This window comes from Petromyzon marinus, chromosome 31 (assembly GCF_048934315.1).
Source record: "Petromyzon marinus isolate PM22_M1 ecotype Great Lakes invasive population chromosome 31, UKy_Petmar_22M1.pri1.0, whole genome shotgun sequence".
Taxonomy (NCBI): domain Eukaryota; kingdom Metazoa; phylum Chordata; class Hyperoartia; order Petromyzontiformes; family Petromyzontidae; genus Petromyzon; species Petromyzon marinus.
The window spans coordinates 1,732,860-1,752,768 of record NC_133697.1 but is presented as its reverse complement, the minus strand read 5'-3'; the positions used below and the strand labels follow the sequence as shown (position 1 = coordinate 1,752,768).

Sequence of the window (19,909 nt, the reverse complement as noted above, 5' to 3'; positions counted from 1 at the left end):
ATTTCCCTTCTTGTAAAAATTAAAAATCACGATCACTAAAGTATAAATTCGCCTCATGAGAAATTGTCGCCTATTCCGATATCGCGTTCACACTATGCTTTGCCGTGACAACCAGGAATTAAATATATTGCAGTGCAAGGTTATGGCGCCACATATCCAATGTTATATCTGGATCGGCTGCAGATGACATCAATGGTGAATATGATGTGGCATATATATTGTTATTGCTTTTTTTCACGTGGGTACAGGTAAAAATGCGCTAGATCTCTCCATTTCACTCAATGAACGATGTCCGCGTGAACCGAGAGGAGGGCCGCTGCTGCATTCGGCAGCAGCAGACGGCGCCTCGCGTCACCGCGAGTCCCGAGCGCCCGGCTGCGACTCCAGCCCGGTCTACGCTGACGAGAAATCGGCGCTCAACGTCAAAACCCTGGACAAGTGCTCTATGTTTGAAGTTTCGTTTTGCGCTCCTGCTAACACTGGCACAAGCAGGTTCGGAGATGTGGGTGGCTCTGAAAAGAGCCTTTGTAATTAATGGTTGAGTCGAGGCTTCACTCGAGCTCGTGTACTTGGTGACGGCCTTGGTGCCCTCCGACACGGCGTGCTTGGCCAGCTCGCCAGGGAGCAGCAGTCGCACTGCGGTCTGGATCTCCCGAGAGGTGATGGTGGAGCGCTTGATGTAGTGCGCCAAGCGGGACGCCTCCGAAGCGATGCGCTCGAAGATGTCGTTGACGAACAAGTTCATGATGCTCATGGCCTTGGACGAGAGGCCGGTATCGGGGTGCACCTGCTTCATCACCTTGTAGATGTAAATTGCGTAGCTCTCCTTCCTGCGGTGGCGTCGTTTCTTGCCATCCTTGCGCGTAGCCTTGGTCACGGCCTTTTTGGAGCCCTTCTTGGGGGCAGGAACCTTTGCCGGCCCAGCGCTCTTTGATGCGGGAGGATCGGGCATGTCGACGCGTACCGCTGCGGCACGTCAGAAAGGACGAGAACGAGTGTACCTGTTGTACGCGCGTTGATCTCCATTTATCGGAGGCGAGATGCAAATCAGAGGATCGTAGTGCGCGGTGGTGCGGATTGGCTCTTTTAGTACCATCCCTCTCCATCAGCCTCCAATGAGAAACGCGGACGCGATGTTCACTCTAATATCGGTTTTTTTTAGTGCAAAAAAGACTTGTGAATAACCCAATGTAATGTACAAACATGTATATTATAGCATTGTGATATATAACGACTTATTGTTGGTAGCCTAGCTGATTGGAGAATATAGAGTTTATTGATAACATTAAGGTAATTTATATTTTAGTTTTTGATTGGTTCACAATATAATACTGTGAATAGATCAGATGTGTAGGCCTTGACTTCAACATAGCCATTTCTGTGACCAGTCACTAGCTAATCACTCAGTTATTTCAATGCTAAATTCGCCTAGTTATTTCAATGCTAAATTCTCCTGTTTGATTTGTACTAAGTGCCTCGGTGAATGTGTTTGCTCTGACTTTAACATAGCTATTTCTGTGACCAGTTACAAGCAAATCACTCAGCTATTTCAAAGCCAAATTCTATGCTAATTCCTTTGTCAAGGAGTGCCTCTGCGGATGTGTATGCTTTAACTTAGCTATTTCAATGCTAAATTCTATGCTAATTCCTTTGTCAAGGGGTGCCTCTGCGGATGTGTATGCTTTAACTTTTAACATAGCCATTTCTGTGACCAGTCCCAAGCTAATCACTCAGCCATTTCAATGCTAAATTATATGCTAATTCCTTTGTCAAAGCGCTTTGTTTCCTCTCACACAGCTTAAAGGTCGTGATCTGAACGTGGCTTTTTCACTCCAGCGCTGTCCTACCAGACAGTCTCGTCCCTTCACCTGATGAAGGCCGCTTGTGTTGTGGCCGAAACGTCGTGAGAATATTATTGTGTTATTTTATTTTATCAATTTATTATTTTATTCTCATTCTACGTGACTTTACCGAAAGAACCAAAGAAGACGGACACATCTTATGAATGAAACAATGCGATACACGTACTTAATAGGTTCAAGTTTTAAGCATGATAGAGTTAACCGTAAACAAATTCAGCGGCAAGCTGATTCCGCCACTATCAATGTATTATTTATTATAATCATCATTTGAGGGACACTCATTGGTTATAAGAAATCATTGTGATAGCCTTGAGCTCATGATTGATATCCCACGCGCCTATACGGTGTATATATATATTCATTTAACCGCCTCTTCGGGCAATGCCTAGAAATATATGTGCGTGAATAACTCAGTCTCTTAGTTTGCAAAATGCGAATGTATTTCAGCTTGAGCTTTAAACAGCGTTTAATAGTTCATGTATTTCACCGAAATCAGCCGTTTACTGTACATTATGTAGACATGGTTCCACAACGCTTAAATACAACACGGACTTGTGATATTGCAAAATATGAGCAGAGGGGTATAGAAAATGAACTTGGTCGCTTAAGCCTTGCGACTCGTGATAGCCGTGACTGGCAAACGAAGGTCGCCGTAACAGGCATGCGGACTTTAAAGGACACACAAGTTAGCTTTTCATGCGAAAGTGGTGGCTCTGAAAAGAGCCTTTGTGTTGTGCTCTGAGGGCCGAGCTGGGCGATCAAGCGCGCTCGCCACGAATGCGGCGGGCGAGCTGAATGTCCTTGGGCATGATGGTGACGCGCTTGGCGTGGATGGCGCACAGGTTGATGTCCTCGAAGAGCGCAACAAGGTAGGTTTCGCTGGCCTCCTGCAGAGCCATGACAGCGGAGCTCTGGAAGCGCAGGTCGGTCTTGAAGTCCTGCGCGATCTCCCTGACGAGGCGCTGGAAGGGCAGTTTGCGGATGAGCAACTCAGTGGACTTCTGGTAACGGCGGATCTCGCGCAAAGCGACGGTGCCGGGCCTGTAGCGGTGAGGCTTCTTGACGCCGCCCGTAGCCGGAGCGCTTTTTCGGGCTGCCTTTGTGGCGAGCTGCTTGCGTGGAGCCTTGCCCCCCGTGGACTTACGAGCCGTCTGCTTGGTGCGAGCCATGGCTTAGTGAGAGCAAAGATATTCTCACAGGCGGGGAGAAGGCGGCTTATGTAGCGCAGAGCGCGCGCTCACTGGTCAGCGGAGTCGTGACGTGCGAAGGGGCGCGTGCTGGTTGGTTGGCAGCGTGCCCTGATCTCGAGTCGTGAACTCCTCTTCTTAATCAACAAAATGTGCATAGTTTGTATCATTTCAGAATGCCGCATCACAATACAGTAGTACCTTTGAGCGCCGTTGATGTCTTTAACGGATTTTCTTTTCTCAAGCAAAAACCTTTCCGAAAACAACTTTACAGTACTCTACATCAATCTAAATAAAGTGAAGAAACTGCACTTTATTGGAAACAATAATACACAAAAATGCCGGAAAGAGGTGACCACAAGGATATATATTTATTCTCTCGGCATTGAGATGATCATCAGTTATACTTCACGAGTCATCCATGCTAGGCAATCACTTTTATAGATACGTGCAAAATGTTAGTTCGTGCCCGAAAATACATTTAAACTAGGTTGTATTTCACTTCTTGTAAAAATAAAAAATCACGATCACTAAAGTATAAATTCGCCCCATGAGAAATTGTCGCCTATTCCGATATCGCGTTCACACTATGCTTTGCCGTGACAACCAGGAATTAAATATATTGCAGTGCAAGGTTATGGCGCCACATATCCAATGTTATATCTGGATCGGCTGCAGATGACATCAATGGTGAATATGATGTGGCATATATATTGTTATTGCTTTTTTTCACGTGAGTACAGGTAAAAATGCGCTGGATCTCTCCATATCACTCAATGAACGATGTCCGCGTGAACCGAGAGGGGGGCCGCTGCTGCATTCGGCAGCAGCAGACGGCGCCTCGCGTCACCACGAGTCCCGAGCGCCCGGCTGCGACTCCAGCCCGGTCTACGCTGACGAGAAATCGGCGCTCAACGTCAAAACCCTGGACAAGTGCTCTATGTTTGAAGTTTCGTTTTGCGCTCCTGCTAACACTGGCACAAGCAGGTTCGGAGATGTGGGTGGCTCTGAAAAGAGCCTTTGTAATTAATGGTTGAGTCGAGGCTTCACTCGAGCTCGTGTACTTGGTGACGGCCTTGGTGCCCTCCGACACGGCGTGCTTGGCCAGCTCGCCGGGGAGCAGCAGTCGCACTGCGGTCTGGATCTCCCCAGAGGTGATGGTGGAGCGCTTGTTGTAGTGCGCCAAGCGGGACGCCTCCGAAGCGATGCGCTCGAAGATGTCGTTGACGAACGAGTTCATGATGCTCATGGCCTTGGACGAGATGCCGGTATCGGGGTGTACCTGCTTCATCACCTTGTAGATGTAAATTGCGTAGCTCTCCTTCCTGCGGTGGCGTCGCTTCTTGCCATCCTTGCGCGTAGCCTTGGTCACGGCCTTTTTGGAGCCCTTCTTGGGGGCAGGAACCTTTGCCGGCCCAGCGCTCTTTGATGCGGGAGGATCGGGCATGTAGACGATTACAGCTGCGGCACGTCAGAAAGGACGAGAACGAGTGTGCCTGTTGTACGCGCGTTGATCTTCATTTATAGGAGGCGAGATGCAAATCAGAGGATCGTAGTGCGCGGCGCTGCGGAGTGGCTCTTTTAGTACCATCCCTCTCCATCAGCCTCCAATGAGAAACGCGGACGCGATGTTCACTTTAATATCGTTAATTTGTTTACTGCAAAAAAGACTTGTGAATATAACACAATGTAATGTCCAAACATGTATATTAGTGAATTGCAGCCATGGCATTGCTTTTGTTTTAAAAAGGATGACAAGAAATCCCAATGCAGTATAGTGTTTTTTTGTTTTTTAGCGTGGCTTTTTTTGCTTCTTTTTTTGTTTCACAACTCGTCTAATACAGCACGGGCGTTTTATGAACGCAATTTGGAAAAATACATGCGCTCGGTGTGGAAAAATAACTTCGCTGTTGTCCTGTATTTTACGGGTGGAGATTAGCATCCTGGCGCGCTACGTCAATTAGGACGAGTGTGCTGGAAGATTGTGGCGCCAAATGCTCTACGTAATATCGGAATCGGCTGCAGCTGAAAATAATTCACGCAAAAATACCAGAAATGTGTACTGTATTAACGCGTTCAAGAATTGCGCCTTGTTAAATGTGACGTATCTTGAAAAGTGATTTATTTCATTGATTTGGAAGCAGATGAATATTCGCTAACTCAACAAGCAAACGATTTCTGCGTGAACCTCAGTTCTCAGTTTCATTTATTTGGTAAAGCCCTGTGAGCCATTCGGCTCTTGAATCGGGTGCAACCGCAACACGCAAAAAACATGAACAAGAAAACATCGTAACCGAGCAGAGCGGCAGCAGACGGCACCTCGAGCCACCGCACGTCCACGAGAAAAGCCCGGTTCACGCTCACGAGGAATTGGCGAGCAACAACCCATTAATAAAGGGTTTCTTTCGTGAACGGTTTGGTAACACTGGCGCGCAAGCAGTTTAGAAGAGGTGGGTGGCTCTGAAAAGAGCCTTTGGGTTGGTTTAGTGCGCGAGAGATAGGCACTCAGCCTCCGAAGCCGTAGAGAGTGCGGCCCTGGCGCTTGAGGGCGTAGACCACGTCCATGGCGGTGACGGTCTTGCGCTTGGCGTGCTCCGTGTAGGTGACGGCGTCGCGGATGACGTTCTCAAGGAAGACCTTCAGGACGCCGCGGGTCTCTTCGTAGATGAGGCCCGAGATGCGCTTCACACCGCCGCGGCGAGCGAGGCGGCGGATGGCGGGCTTGGTGATTCCCTGGATGTTGTCGCGCAGCACCTTACGATGGCGTTTTGCGCCTCCCTTACCGAGCCCCTTACCGCCTTTCCCGCGTCCAGACATGGCGACTAACTCTGCTACTACTGACAAAGTTCGCGAGATATGGCGCGCCCAGCCTGCAGCAGCCGCCTTTATAACCGGAGCTGGGTGACGTCACCGACCACCTCTGCCCTCCGCAATGGCTCCGCATTAAACCTCTGACCTTAAACTCTGTGACGAAGAAACCCTCCACCGTCGTCAATAACACTTCCTTGAAATGTATGAGACGTTTCGGGCAATGACCCTTCTTCGAAGCACTGTAATGATTTCGGCACACACGCAGCGAACGCGAGAGGGACGCGATCTGTTGCAAGATTGCACGTGGAGTGAATAATCGATCTAAGGTCTTGTTTTCAAGTAGAACAAGATGTGCAGCTAATCGGCTTCCAACACAATAGTTGAGTGAACGTCACCAAGTAGTCCCAAAGTAAGAAAGGCATTTAATGATAGGGTTTTTTCCCCTTTTTTCTTGCAACAAAACTGAAACCCTATTACAAGGATTCATGTATGCATTAACCACAATACCTGCAGTCAAAATGCAAACAAAAAACATACTATGATAATATATATAAAAACATTTTGGTACTGGCAAAGGAGGTCTAATGATGAAGATAAGAAAGACATTGAAAAAACAATGGGATAATTACGAATGGAAATTATTTTTAATTGAGAAGTTTAGATGGTACACCGCAATTTTTACAAAACAAAAATAGTGAAAAGGTGGAACGAGCGAAAGGAGGCAAATTGAGTAAAGCTGTCTGGAATCAATACATTTTTAGACTAAATACCATATTTGGCACCAGTAACATGTTGACGGAATGAAGAGGTGCAACACATAATCAAAATTGGAGGTTCGTCAAGAATGCATCGATTTTGAATCTGGATTTAGATTAGAATCGGTAGTGAGAATGCAGACGTCGCTGAGATTACTCTGCACTCAGTTCGAGTGAGGGAGCTGCCACCTGCCTCGCCTGTTTATGATCCCTATGTGATGCCGCCGCCACGGAGCCGATCGGCGGGTGGCCCACCTGCGATCTCGCCGCCCCGAGCGGCGAGGCCGACATTGCTCCACCCCACCACCTCCCCACCCCCCCCACCGGAACACACGCGCACGCACTCCCCCCACCATTAGAGCGCGTGGGGAGACACCCTGGCCGACAGGTTTTCACCCAGAAGCCCTCGTAAAGGGATAATCTTCACAGTTTCCTGCGGCCAGGGAATTGGACGGTCTCCTCCGACGCTAACACCCACCGCGGTGCCGTGACTTTGGTTGTAATTACATGGTCACGACGGGGCTGCTGAGCCACCGCGGTTAGTACGCACCTCACGCACACGGGTCGGCAGGGCAGGTAGGGAGGAGGGCAGAGCCACGAGCGGCGGGAAAGTAGGGTCGCCCTCTGGCTGGATGGCCGCTGAGCAGGTAAATTTAGATGCGGACGTCGCTTAAAGCAACGGCCCGGGGGATGCTGGGATACAGATGGGCTACCGATTGGCGGGTGATCCCAGCGAGCTGATTGGCCCGCGAGTCGGCACCAGGTAGCCCTTTTGATGTAGAAAGAATAAAGCGAGTCAGGGCGAAGGAAAAAGGGTTCTCTGGCTACTCGAGTCAACCCCAGGCCCGTCAACTCCCGAGTCCAGCCGCGCGAACGTCCGTGGGACGTATCGACGCGCCGCGAGGACCAGCCGGCAGTGACGACGAACCGTGAGTAAGAGTGAGAGAGAAAGAGGGAGTTGGGTCTTAGCTTAAAACACCTGAGAGGGTTAAGTGGAGAAGGATAGGTAGAGTATAGTGCCGACTATCGAGAGATAGATTGGTCCTGCCCTGCTGATCCCGACTGACTCGGTTAAATAAGGGCTCGCCGACCCGGTGGAATAAATCGTCGGCGATTACATAACGGACTGGTGTGGTTTTTGCAAGGGTGTGGAAAGAGAGTGGAAGTGTGGGTGCGCTTGCTGTCGCGGTGGTCGCCGTGTGTGTGGAGTGGCGCCGCGTGGAGTGTGTGCGCTACAAACCGTCGGCTGCGGACTCCCACGTTGCGAGCGGATACCCATCGCGCACGCGTGCCCACCGCGTTGCCCCTTTAAATCCATTTAATCCAATCCCCCCAATTGGCGGCGTGGGTACGAGTGACGTTGCTTGCCCTCCGACCTCTAACCCCCTGTTAGCCGCATGTGATTGGTGCGTGGGACTGCGCGGGTGGGGAGCGTCGCGTTCGAGTGCCGGCGAAGCGCTTGCGGGTCTCAGGGCGGTCGAGAGTGATGCCTGACCGGCAGGAAACCCGGACTCGGGGGGGGGGACAGCCCAGTAAGGGGAACAGGAGCGCGGCTACCCTTCCCCGCCCTGTGAGGAGCGCAGCGGCGGCAGCTCCCACACTAGCGGAGAGTCTGGGGGCGTCGGTACTTCGCGGGCAGGGTCGCAGGCAGGGGAGATCCCGTGGGTCGACGACCCCCACATAATGGTGTCAGAGGTGGTACGATCCCCCGCACCTCCATGCGAGAGAGGCGCCACACCCCAGGCTAAGACAAAATGCACGTTCACGGGAAAGGGGATTCCGTCATGGAAATCGTTTGCCCGCAGCATCAGAGGTGCAAAGAATTTTAATGGTTGGACGGACGCGGAGGCGTTGCAGCAGCTGGAGATGCACTTGGATGGGCGGGCAGCCGACTTTGTAGAGGCTTTGCCCGCAAGCGCACAAACCCAGTGGGGGGAATTAATGCGCCGGCTTGAACTACGCTTCGGCACGTATGATGAGGAGGAGGCGCAGGCGGCCTTAGAGGCGCGCCGCCGCCAACCCGGTGAGGATTTGCGAGATTATGCCGAGGACGTGCGCGCGCTAACCCAGATCGCGCACCCGGAGTATGAGGCGAAAATAATTGATGACCTCGCCGCCGAGAAGGTACAGCGATATTTGATGCGTACCCCGTGGTGGCAACCAAATGTAGACGGGGCGCGCCTCCCCTTCGACACCATTGTCGAGCGCGCGCGTAAATGTGAGAAGCTCTCCGGTGGGAGCACGCAGCCCCGAGGGCGGGGACGGGAGTGCGCCGAGGCGAGCTTACTCTCCGACGAGGAGGAGGAGGAGCTCGCCATCGCGAAAAGGGGACGGGCAAGGGAGCTCCCGAGACCCCGGGAGACAGTACCCGGATGGGTAGCCGGGATACAGGCCAGCATCGGGAGGATGGAGGACAAAATTTGCCGAGCTATGACCAAGCTGCAGGCCTCCGTCGACACCATCCAGTCCGAGATGGGGGAGCTGCGCTCCACGGTGGGGGGGCTAGCTGGGAGGGTAGCCCAACTAGAACCAGAGTCTGGGCAGCGGCGCACTGGGGGGAGAGGGAGCGGGAAGGGTGCCCACTACGGAGCCGCCACACCCCCCGGGCGTGTTATATGTGCGGCCGTCAGGGGCATCTCGTGAGAGACTGCCCTCAGATCGCCCGCGCTAGATATGCCGAAGGGTTTAACGCCAACGCCCCCTAGAGAATGGACCACCTAGGGGTGCAATCGACGCGGTCCCAACACATATCTACGACAATGGGAATAATGGCGAGCAAGTGATCTTCATACAGGTTCCAGTGACGACGCCCGTGGACACAATGACTCCTGGCGACTGGCTACGGGAGCTGGTGGCAGGAATCACGGGGGCCACGTCGCTGGTGGAAGGGCAGGTCAACGGAATGCGTACCCGGATCCTGCTGGACACGGGGGCGGTAGCCTCGCTTGTGAGCGCGGCGCACTGCAGCGCGATCGGGGTCGACGTGAGCCACCTGCAGGCCCCGGACCGCGCACTGCACACGGCGAGCGGAGCCGGAATAGGGCTCCTTGGGAGGGCCACCCTGGAGGTCCGCATAGGCCACCAGGTGTGCACCCAGGAGTTCTACGTCTCGAGTGTGCTGTGCCACGAGTGTATCGCAGGTACCGACCTCCTGGAAAAGCTGGGGCTCAACGTGCAGCCCCGACAGCGGTGCGCCACCGTGGAAGGCAGCGGGGAACGGATTCCATTCCTGGGACGGGAGCCGAATCGCCCCCGCTTCACACCCGTGGCCGCTACCCTGACGACGGCCGTCACCATCGGGCCGCTCGCCGAGATGCTGGTGCCTGTGGCGACACTGTGATGCCGCCGCCACGGAGCCGATCGGCGGGTGGCCCACCTGCGATCTCGCCGCCCCGAGCGACGAGGCCGACATTGCTCCACCCCACCACCTCCCCACCCCCCCCCACCGGAACACACACGCACGCACTCTCCCCACCATTAGAGCGCGTGGGGAGACACCCTGGCCGACAGGTTTTCACCCAGAAGCCCTCGTAAAGGGATAAACTTCACGGTTTCCTGCGGCCAGGGAATTGGACGGTCTCCTCCGACGCTAACACACACCGTGGCGCCGTGACTTGAGTAGAAATGACATGTTCACGGCGGGGCTGCCCCGCCACCGCGGTTAGTACGCACCTCACGCACACGGGTAGGCAGGGCAGGTAGGGAGGAGGGCAGAGCCACGAGCGGCGGGAAAGCAGGGTCGCCCTATGGCTGGATGGCCGCTGAGCAGGTAAATTTAGATGCGGACGTCGCTGAAAGCAACGGCCCGGGGGATGCTGGGATACAGATGAGCCTACCGATTGGTGGGTGATCCCAGCGAGCTGATTGGCCCGCGAGTCGGCACCAGGTAGCCCTTTTGATGTAGAAAGAATAAAGCGAGTCAGGGCGAAGGAAAAAGGGTTCTCTGGCTACTCGAGTCAACCCCAGGCCCGTCAACTCCCGAGTCCAGCCGCGCGAACGTCCGTGGGACGTATCGACGCGCCGCGAGGAGCAGCCGGCAGTGACGACGAACCGTGAGTAAGGGTGAGAGAGAAAGAGGGAGTTGGGTCTTAGCTTAAAACACCTGAGATGGTTAAGTGGAGAAGGATAGGTAGAGTATAGTGCCGACTATCGAGAGATAGATTGGTCCTGCCCCGCTGATCCCGACTGACTCGGTTAAATAAGGGCTCGCCGACCCAGTGGAATAAATCTTCGGCGATTACATAACGGACTGGTGTGGTTATTGCGAGGGTGTGGAAAGAGAGTGGAAGCGTGGGTGCGCTTGCTGTCGCGGTGGTCGCCGCGTGTGTGGAGCGGCGCCGCGTGGAGTGTGTGCGCTACAAACCGTCGGCTGCGGACTCCCACGCTGCGAGCGGATACCCATCGCGCATTCGTGCCCAACGCGTTGCCCCTTTAAATCCATTTAATCCAATCCCCCCAATTGGCGGCGTGGGTACGAGTGACGTCGCTTGCCCTCCGAACTCTAACCCCCTGTTAACCGAGTGTGATTGGTGCGTGGGACTGCGCGGGTGGGGAGCGTCGCGTTCGAGTGCCGGCGAAACGCTAGTGGGTCTCAGGGGGGTCGAGAGTGATGCCTTACCGGCAGGAAACCCGGACTCGGGGGGGGACAGCCCAGGGAGGGGAACAGGAGCGCGGCGACCCTTCCCCGCCTTGTGAGGAGCGCAGCGGCGGCAGCTCCCACACTAGCGGAGAGTCTGGGGGCGTCGGTACTTCGCGGGCAGGGTCGCAGGCAGGGGAGATCCCGTGGGTCGACGACCCCCACATAATGGTGTCAGAGGTGGTACGATCCCCCGCACCTCCATGGGAGAGAGGCGCCACACCCCAGGCTAAGACAAAATGCACGTTCACGGGAAAGTGGATTCCGTCATGGAAATCGTTTGCCCGCAGCATCAGAGGTGCAAAGAATTTTAATGGTTGGACGGACGCGGAGGCGTTGCAGCAGCTGGAGATGCACTTGGATGGGCGGGCAGCCGACTTTGTAGAGGCTTTGCCCGCAAGCGCACAAACCCAGTGGGGGGATTTAATGCGCCGGCTTGAACTACGTTTCGGCACGTATGATGAGGAGGAGGCGCAGGCGGCCTTAGAGGTGCGCCGCCGCCAACCCGGTGAGGATTTGCGAGATTATGCCGAGGACGTGCGCGCGCTAACCCAGATCGCGCACCCGGAGTATGAGGCGAAAATAATTGATGACCTCGCCGCCGAGAAGGTACAGCGATATTTGATGCATACCCCGTGGTGGCAACCAAATGTAGACGGGGCGCGCCTCCCCTTCGACACCATTGTCGAGCGCGCGCGTAAATGTGAGAAGCTCTCCGGTGAGAGCACGCAGCCCCGAGGGCGGGGACGGGAGTGCGCCGAGGCGAGCTTACTCTCCGACGAGGAGGAGGAGGAGCTCGCCATCGCGACAAGGGGACGGGCAAGGGAGCCCCCGAGACCCCGGGAGACAGTACCCGGATGGGTAGGCGGGATACAGGCCAGCATCGGGAGGATGGAGGACAACATTTGCCGAGCTATGACCAAGCTGCAGGCCTCCGTCGAGACCATCCAGTCCGAGATGGGGGAGCTGCGCTCCACGGTGGGGAGGCTAGCTGGGAGGGTAGCCCGACTAGAAGCAGAGTCTGGGCAGCGGCGCACTGGGGGGAGAGGGAGCGGGCAGGGTGCCCACTACGGAGCCGCCATACCCCCCCGGGCGTGTTATATGTGCGGCCGTCTGGGGCATCTCGTGAGAGACTGCCCTCAGATCGCCCGCGCTAGATATGCCGAAGGGTTAAACGCCAACGCCCCCTAGAGAATGGACCACCTAGGGGTGCAATCGACGCGGTCCCGACACATATCTACGACAATGGGAATAATGGCGGGCGAGTGATCTTCATACAGGTTCCAGCGACGATGCCCGAGGACACGGTGACTCCTGGCAACTGGCTACGGGAGCTGGTGGCAGGAATCACGGGGGCCACGTCGCTGGTGGAAGGGCAGGTCAACGGAATGCGTACCCGGATCCTGCTGGACACGGGGGCGGTAGCCTCACTTGTGAGCGCGGCGCACTGCAGCGCGATCGGGGTCGACGTGAGCCACCTGCAGGCCCCGGACCGCTCACTGCACACGGCGAGCGGAGCCGGAATAGGGCTCCTGGGGAGGGCCACCCTGGAGGTCCGCATAGGCAACCAGGTGTGCACCCAGGAGTTCTACGTCTCGAGTGTGCTGTGCCACGAGTGTATCGCAGGTACCGACCTCCTGGAAAAGCTGGGGCTCAACGTGCAGCCCCGACAGCGGTGCGTCACCGTGGCAGGCAGCGGGGAACGGATTCCATTCCTGGGACGGGAGCCGAATCGCCCCCGCTTCACACCCGTGGCCGCTACCCTGACGACGGCCGTCACCATCGGGCCGCTCGCCGAGATGCTGGTGCCTGTGGCGAAACTGTGATGCCGCCGCCACGGAGCCGATCGGCGGGTGGCCCACCTGCGATCTCGCCGCCCCGAGCGACGAGGCCGACATTGCTCCACCCCACCACCTCCCCACCCCCCCCACCGGAACACACATGCACGCACTCCCCCCACCATTAGAGCGCGTGGGGAGACACCCTGGCCGACAGGTTTTCACCCAGAAGCCCTCGTAAAGGGATAATCTTCACGGTTTCCTGCGGCCAGGTAATTGGACGGTCTCCTCCGACGCTAACACACACCGTGGCGCCGTGACTTGAGTAGAAATGACATGTTCATGGCGGGGCTGCCCCGCCACCGCGGTTAGTACGCACCTCACGCACACGGGTCGGCAGGGCAGGTAGGGAGGAGGGCAGAGCCACGAGCGGCGGGAAAGCAGGGTCGCCCTCTGGCTGGATGGCCGCTGAGCAGGTAAATTTAGATGCGGACGTCGCTGAAAGCAACGGCCTGGGGGATGCTGGGATACAGATGGGCCTACCGATTGGCGGGTGATCCCAGCGAGCTGATTGGCCCGCGAGTCGGCACCAGGTAGCCCTTTTGATGTAGAAAGAATAAAGCGAGTCAGGGCGAAGGAAAAAGGGTTCTCTGGCTACTCGAGTCAACCCCAGGCCCGTCAACTCCCGAGTCCAGCCGCGCGAACGTCCGTGGGACGTATCGACGCGCCGCGAGGAGCAGCCGGCAGTGACGACGAACCGTGAGTAAGAGTGAGAGAGAAAGAGGGAGTTGGGTCTTAGCTTAAAACACCTGAGATGGTTAAGTGGAGAAGGATAGGTAGAGTATAGTGCCGACTATCGAGAGATAGATTGGTCCTGCCCCGCTGATCCCGACTGACTCGGTTAAATAAGGGCTCTCCGACCCGGTGGAATAAATCGTCGGCGATTACATAACGGACTGGTGTGGTTATTGCGAGGGTGTGGAAAGAGAGTGGACGCGTGGGTGCGCTTGCTGTCGCGGTGGTCGCCGCGTGTGTGGAGCGGCGCCGCGTGGAGTGTGTGCGCTACAAACCGTCGGCTGCGGACTCCCACGCTGTGAGCGGATACCCATCGCGCATTCGTGCCCAACACATTGCCCCTTTAAATCCATTTTATCCAATCCCCCCAATTGGCGGCGTGGGTACGAGTGACGTCGCTTGCCCTCCGAACTCTAACCCCCTGTTAACCGCGTGTGATTGGTGCGTGGGACTGCGCGGGTGGGGTGCGTCGCGTTTTGAGTGCCGGCGAAGCGCTAGCGGGTCTCAGGGCAGTAGAGAGTGATGCCTTACCGGCAGGAAACCCGGACTCGGGGGGGGGACAGCCCAGGGAGGGGAACCGGAGCGCGGCGACCCTTCCACGCCCTGTGAGGAGCGCAGCGGCGGCAGCTCCCACACTAGTGGAGAGTCTGGGGGCGTCGGTACTTCGCGGGCAGGGTCGCAGGCAGGGGAGATCCCGTGGGTCGACGACCCCCACATAATGGTGTCAGAGGTGGTACGATCCCCCGCACCTCCATGGGAGAGAGGCGCTACACCCCAGGCTAAGACAAAATGCACGTTCACGGGAAAGGGGATTCCGTCATGGAAATCGTTTGCCCGCAGCATCAGAGGTGCAAAGAATTTTAATGGTTGGACGGACGCGGAGGCGTTGCAACAGCTGGAGATGTACTTGGATGGGCGGGCAGCCGACTTTGTAGAGGCTTTGCCCGCAAGCGCACAAACCCAGTGGGGGGAATTAATGCGCCGGCTTGAACTACGTTTCGGCATGTATGATGAGGAGGAGGCGCAGGCGGCCTTAGAGGTGCGCCGCCGCCAACCCGGTGAGGATTTGCGAGATTATGCCGAGGACGTGCGCGCGCTAACCCAGATCGCGCACCCGGAGTATGAGGCGAAAATAATTGATGACCTCGCCGCCGAGAAGGTACAGCGATATTTGATGCGTACCCCGTGGTGGCAACCAAATGTAGACGGGGCGCGCCTCCCCTTCGACACCATTGTCGAGCGCGCGCGTAAATGTGAGAAGCTCTCCGGTGAGAGCACGCAGCCCCGAGGGCGGGGACGGGAGTGCGCCGAGGCGAGGTTACTCTCCGACGAGGAGGAGGAGGAGCTCGCCATCGCGACAAGGGGACGGGCAAGGGAGCCCCCGAGACCCCGGGAGACAGTACCCGGATGGGTAGCCGGGATACAGGCCAGCATCGGGAGGATGGAGGACAAAATTTTGCCGAGCTATGACCAAGCTGCAGGCCTCCGTCGAGACCATCCAGTCCGAGATGGGGGAGCTGCGCTCCACGGTGGGGAGGCTAGCTGGGAGGGTAGCCCGACTAGAAGCAGAGTCTGGGCAGCGGCGCACTGGGGGGAGAGGGAGCGGGCAGGGTGCCCACTACGGAGCCGCCATACCCCCCTGGGCGTGTTATATGTGCGGCCGTCTGGGGCATCTCGTGAGAGACTGCCCTCAGATCGCCCGCGCTAGATATGCCGAAGGGTTAAACGCCAACGCCCCCTAGAGAATGGACCACCTAGGGGTGCAATCGACGCGGTCCCGACACATATCTACGACAATGGGAATAATGGCGGGCGAGTGATCTTCATACAGGTTCCAGCGACGATGCCCGAGGACACGGTGACTCCTGGCAACTGGCTACGGGAGCTGGTGGCAGGAATCACGGGGGCCACGTCGCTGGTGGAAGGGCAGGTCAACGGAATGCGTACCCGGATCCTGCTGGACACGGGGGCGGTAGCCTCGCTTGTGAGCGCGGCGCACTGCAGCGCGATCGGGGTCGACGTGAGCCACCTGCAGGCCCCGGACCGCTCACTGCACACGGCGAGCGGAGCCGGAATAGGGCTCCTGGGGAGGGCCACCCTGGAGGTCCGCATAGGCCACCAGGTGTGCACCCAGGAGTTCTACGTCTCGAGTGTGCTGTGCCACGAGTGTATCGCAGGTACCGACCTCCTGGAAAAGCTGGGGCTCAACGTGCAGCCCCGACAGCGGTGCGTCACCGTGGCAGGCAGCGGGGAACGGATTCCATTCCTGGGACGGGAGCCGAATCGCCCCCGCTTCACACCCGTGGCCGCTACCCTGACGACGGCCGTCACCATCGGGCCGCTCGCCGAGATGCTGGTGCCTGTGGCGACACTGTGATGCCGCCGCCACGGAGCCGATCGGCGGGTGGCCCACCTGCGATCTCGCCGCCCCGAGCGACGAGGCCGACATTGCTCCACCCCACCACCTCCCCACCCCCCCCACCGGAACACACACGCACGCACTTCCCCCACCATTAGAGCGCGTGGGGAGACACCCTGGCCGACAGGTTTTCACCCAGAAGCCCTCGTAAAGGGATAATCTTCACGGTTTCCTGCGGCCAGGTAATTGGACGGTCTCCTCCGACGCTAACACACACCGTGGCGCCGTGACTTGAGTAGAAATGACATGTTCACGGCGGGGCTGCCCCGCCACCGCGGTTAGTACGCACCTCACGCACACGGGTCGGCAGGGCAGGTAGGGAGGAGGGCAGAGCCACGAGCGGCGGGAAAGCAGGGTCGCCCTCTGGCTGGATGGCCGCTGAGCAGGTAAATTTAGATGCGGACGTCGCTGAAAGCAACGGCCTGGGGGATGCTGGGATACAGATGGGCCTACCGATTGGCGGGTGATCCCAGCGAGCTGATTGGCCCGCGAGTCGGCACCAGGTAGCCCTTTTGATGTAGAAAGAATAAAGCGAGTCAGGGCGAAGGAAAAAGGGTTCTCTGGCTACTCGAGTCAACCCCAGGCCCGTCAACTCCCGAGTGTAGCCGCGCGAACGTCCGTGGGACGTATCGACGCGCCGCGAGGAGCAGCCGGCAGTGACGACGAACCGTGAGTAAGAGTGAGAGAGAAAGAGGGAGTTGGGTCTTAGCTTAAAACACCTGAGATGGTTAAGTGGAGAAGGATAGGTAGAGTATAGTGCCGACTATCGAGAGATAGATTGGTCCTGCCCCGCTGATCCCGACTGACTCGGTTAAATAAGGGCTCTCCGACCCGGTGGAATAAATCGTCGGCGATTACATAACGGACTGGTGTTTTTATTGCGAGGGTGTGGAAAGAGAGTGGAAGCGTGGGTGCGCTTGCTGTCGCGGTGGTCGCCGCGTGTGTGGAGCGGCGCCGCGTGGAGTGTGTGCGCTACAAACCGTCGGCTGCGGACTTCCACGCTGCGAGCGGATACCCATCGCGCATTCGTGCCCAACGCGTTGCCCCTTTAAATCCATTTAATCCAATCCCCCCAATTGGCGGCGTGGGTACGAGTGACGTCGCTTGCCCTCCGAACTCTAACCCCCTGTTAACCACGTGTGATTGGTGCGTGGGACTGCGCGGGTGGGGTGCGTCGCGTTTTGAGTGCCGGCGAAGCGCTAGTGGGTCTCAGGGCGGTAGAGAGTGATGCCTTACCGGCAGGAAACCCGGACTCGGGGGGGGGGACAGCCCAGGGAGGGGAACCGGAGCGCGGCGACCCTTCCCCGCCCTGTGAGGAGCGCAGCGGCGGCAGCTCCCACACTAGTGGAGAGTCTGGGGGCGTCGGTACTTCGCGGGCAGGGTCGCAGGCAGGGGAGATCCCGTGGGTCGACGACCCCCACATAATGGTGTCAGAGGTGGTACGATCCCCCGCACCTCCATGGGAGGGAGGCGCTACACCCCAGGCTAAGACAAAATGCACGTTCACGGGAAAGGGGATTCCGTCATGGAAATCGTTTGCCCGCAGCATCAGAGGTGCAAAGAATTTTAATGGTTGGACGGACGCGGAGACGTTGCAGCAGCTGGAGATGCACTTGGATGGGCGGGCAGCCGACTTTGTAGAGGCTTTGCCCGCAAGCGCACAAACCCAGTGGGGGGAATTAATGCGCCGGCTTGAACTACGTTTCGGCACGTATGATGAGGAGGAGGCGCAGGCGGCCTTAGAGGTGCGCCGCCGCCAACCCGGTGAGGATTTGCGAGATTATGCCGAGGACGTGCGCGCGCTTACCCAGATCGCACACCCGGAGTATGAGGCGAAAATAATTGATGACCTCGCCGCCGAGAAGGTACAGCGATATTTGATGCGTACCCCGTGGTGGCAACCAAAAGTAGACGGGGCGCGCCTCCCCTTCGACACCATTGTCTGGCGCGCGCGTAAATGTGAGAAGCTCTCCGGTGAGAGCACGCAGCCCCGAGGGCGGGGACGGGAGTGCGCCGAGGCGAGCTTACTCTCCGACGAGGAGGAGGAGGAGGAGCTCGCCATTGCGACAAGGGGACGGGCAAGGGAGCCCCCGAGACCCCGGGAGACAGTACCCGGATGGGTAGCCGGGATACAGGCCAGCATCGGGAGGATGGAGGACAAAATTTGCCGAGCTATGACCAAGCTGCAGGCCTCCGTCGAGACCATCCAGTCCGAGATGGGGGAGCTGCGCTCCACGGTGGGGAGGCTAGCTGGGAGGGTAGCCCGACTAGAAGCAGAGTCTGGGCAGCGGCGCACTGGGGGGAGAGGGAGCGGGCAGGGTGCCCACTACGGAGCCGCCATACCCCCCCGGGCGTGTTATATGTGCGGCCGTCTGGGGCATCTCGTGAGAGACTGCCCTCAGATCGCCCGCGCTAGATATGCCGAAGGGTTAAACGCCAACGCCCCCTAGAGAATGGACCACCTAGGGGTGCAATCGACGCGGTCCCGACACATATCTACGACAATGGGAATAATGGCGGGCGAGTGATCTTCATACAGGTTCCAGCGACGATGCCCGAGGACACGGTGACTCCTGGCAACTGGCTACGGGAGCTGGTGGCAGGAATCACGGGGGCCACGTCGCTGGTGGAAGGGCAGGTCAACGGAATGCGTACCCGGATCCTGCTGGACACGGGGGCGGTAGCCTCGCTTGTGAGCGCGGCGCACTGCAGCGCGATCGGGGTCGACGTGAGCCACCTGCAGGCCCCGGATCGCTCACTGCACACGGCGAGCGGAGCCGGAATAGGGCTCCTGGGGAGGGCCACCCTGGAGGTCCGCATAGGCCACCAGGTGTGCACCCAGGAGTTCTACGTCTCGAGTGTGCTGTGCCATGAGTGTATCGCAGGTACCGACCTCCTGGAAAAGCTGGGGCTCAACGTGCAGCCCCGACAGCGGTGCGTCACCGTGGTAGGCAGCGGGGAACGGATTCCATTCCTGGGACGGGAGCCGAATCGCCCCCGCTTCACACCCGTGGCCGCTACCCTGACGACGGCCGTCACCATCGGGCCGCTCGCCGAGATGCTGGTGCCTGTGGCGACACTGTGATGCCGTTGCCACGGAGCCGATCGGCGGGTGGCCCACCTGCGATCTCGCCGCCCCGAGCGACGAGGCCGACATTGCTCCACCCCACCACCTCCCCACCCCCCCCACCGGAACACACACGCACGCACTCCCCCCACCATTAGAGCGCGTGGGGAGACACCCTGGCCGACAGGTTTTCACCCAGAAGCCCTCGTAAAGGGATAATCTTCACGGTTTCCTGCGGCCAGGTAATTGGACGGTCTCCTCCGACGCTAACACACACCGTGGCGCCGTGACTTGAGTAGAAATGACATGTTCACGGCGGGGCTGCCCCGCCACCGCGGTTAGTACGCACCTCACGCACACGGGTCGGCAGGGCAGGTAGGGAGGAGGGCAGAGCCACGAGCGGCGGGAAAGCAGGGTCGCCCTCTGGCTGGATGGCCGCTGAGCAGGTAAATTTAGATGCGGACGTCGCTGAAAGCAACGGCATGGGGGATGCTGGGATACAGATGGGCCTACCGATTGGCGGGTGATCCCAGCGAGCTGATTGGCCCGCGAGTCGGCACCAGGTAGCCCTTTTGATGTAGAAATAATAAAGCGAGTCA

General features: G+C 57.7%; 2 protein-coding genes across 2 annotated transcripts; both read right to left on the bottom strand.

Moving 5' to 3' along the window:
* Window positions 1-274: 274 nt before the first annotated feature.
* On the bottom strand, window positions 275-971 carry LOC142929591 (histone H2B type 3-B-like). Its single transcript, XM_076071175.1, has 2 exons — window positions 556-971; window positions 275-393 (listed from the first exon to the last, which is right to left on the bottom strand). Exons 1-2 carry the CDS (start codon window positions 950-952, stop codon window positions 275-277), a joined length of 516 nt encoding a protein of 171 aa, XP_075927290.1. The 5' UTR covers window positions 953-971.
* A 4,490-nt stretch (window positions 972-5,461) lies between these two features.
* LOC142929395 (histone H4) lies at window positions 5,462-5,889 on the bottom strand. The gene has a single exon (XM_076070814.1). The coding sequence runs from the start codon at window positions 5,864-5,866 to the stop codon at window positions 5,555-5,557; it is 312 nt and encodes a 103-aa protein (XP_075926929.1). The 5' UTR covers window positions 5,867-5,889; the 3' UTR covers window positions 5,462-5,554.
* Between the last annotated feature and the right edge of the window lie 14,020 nt (window positions 5,890-19,909).

Excerpts from the sequence above, each read along its gene's own strand:
- LOC142929591 (XM_076071175.1), bottom strand. The coding sequence starts at position 952 with ATGCCCGATCCTCCCGCATCAAAGAGCGCTGGGCCGGCAAAGGTTCCT. Across the intron at positions 394-555 it reads CACCAAGTACACGAGCTCGA|ACCGGGCTGGAGTCGCAGCC; the intron begins GTGAAGCCTCGA and ends TCGTCAGCGTAG.
- LOC142929395 (XM_076070814.1), bottom strand. The coding sequence starts at position 5,866 with ATGTCTGGACGCGGGAAAGGCGGTAAGGGGCTCGGTAAGGGAGGCGCA.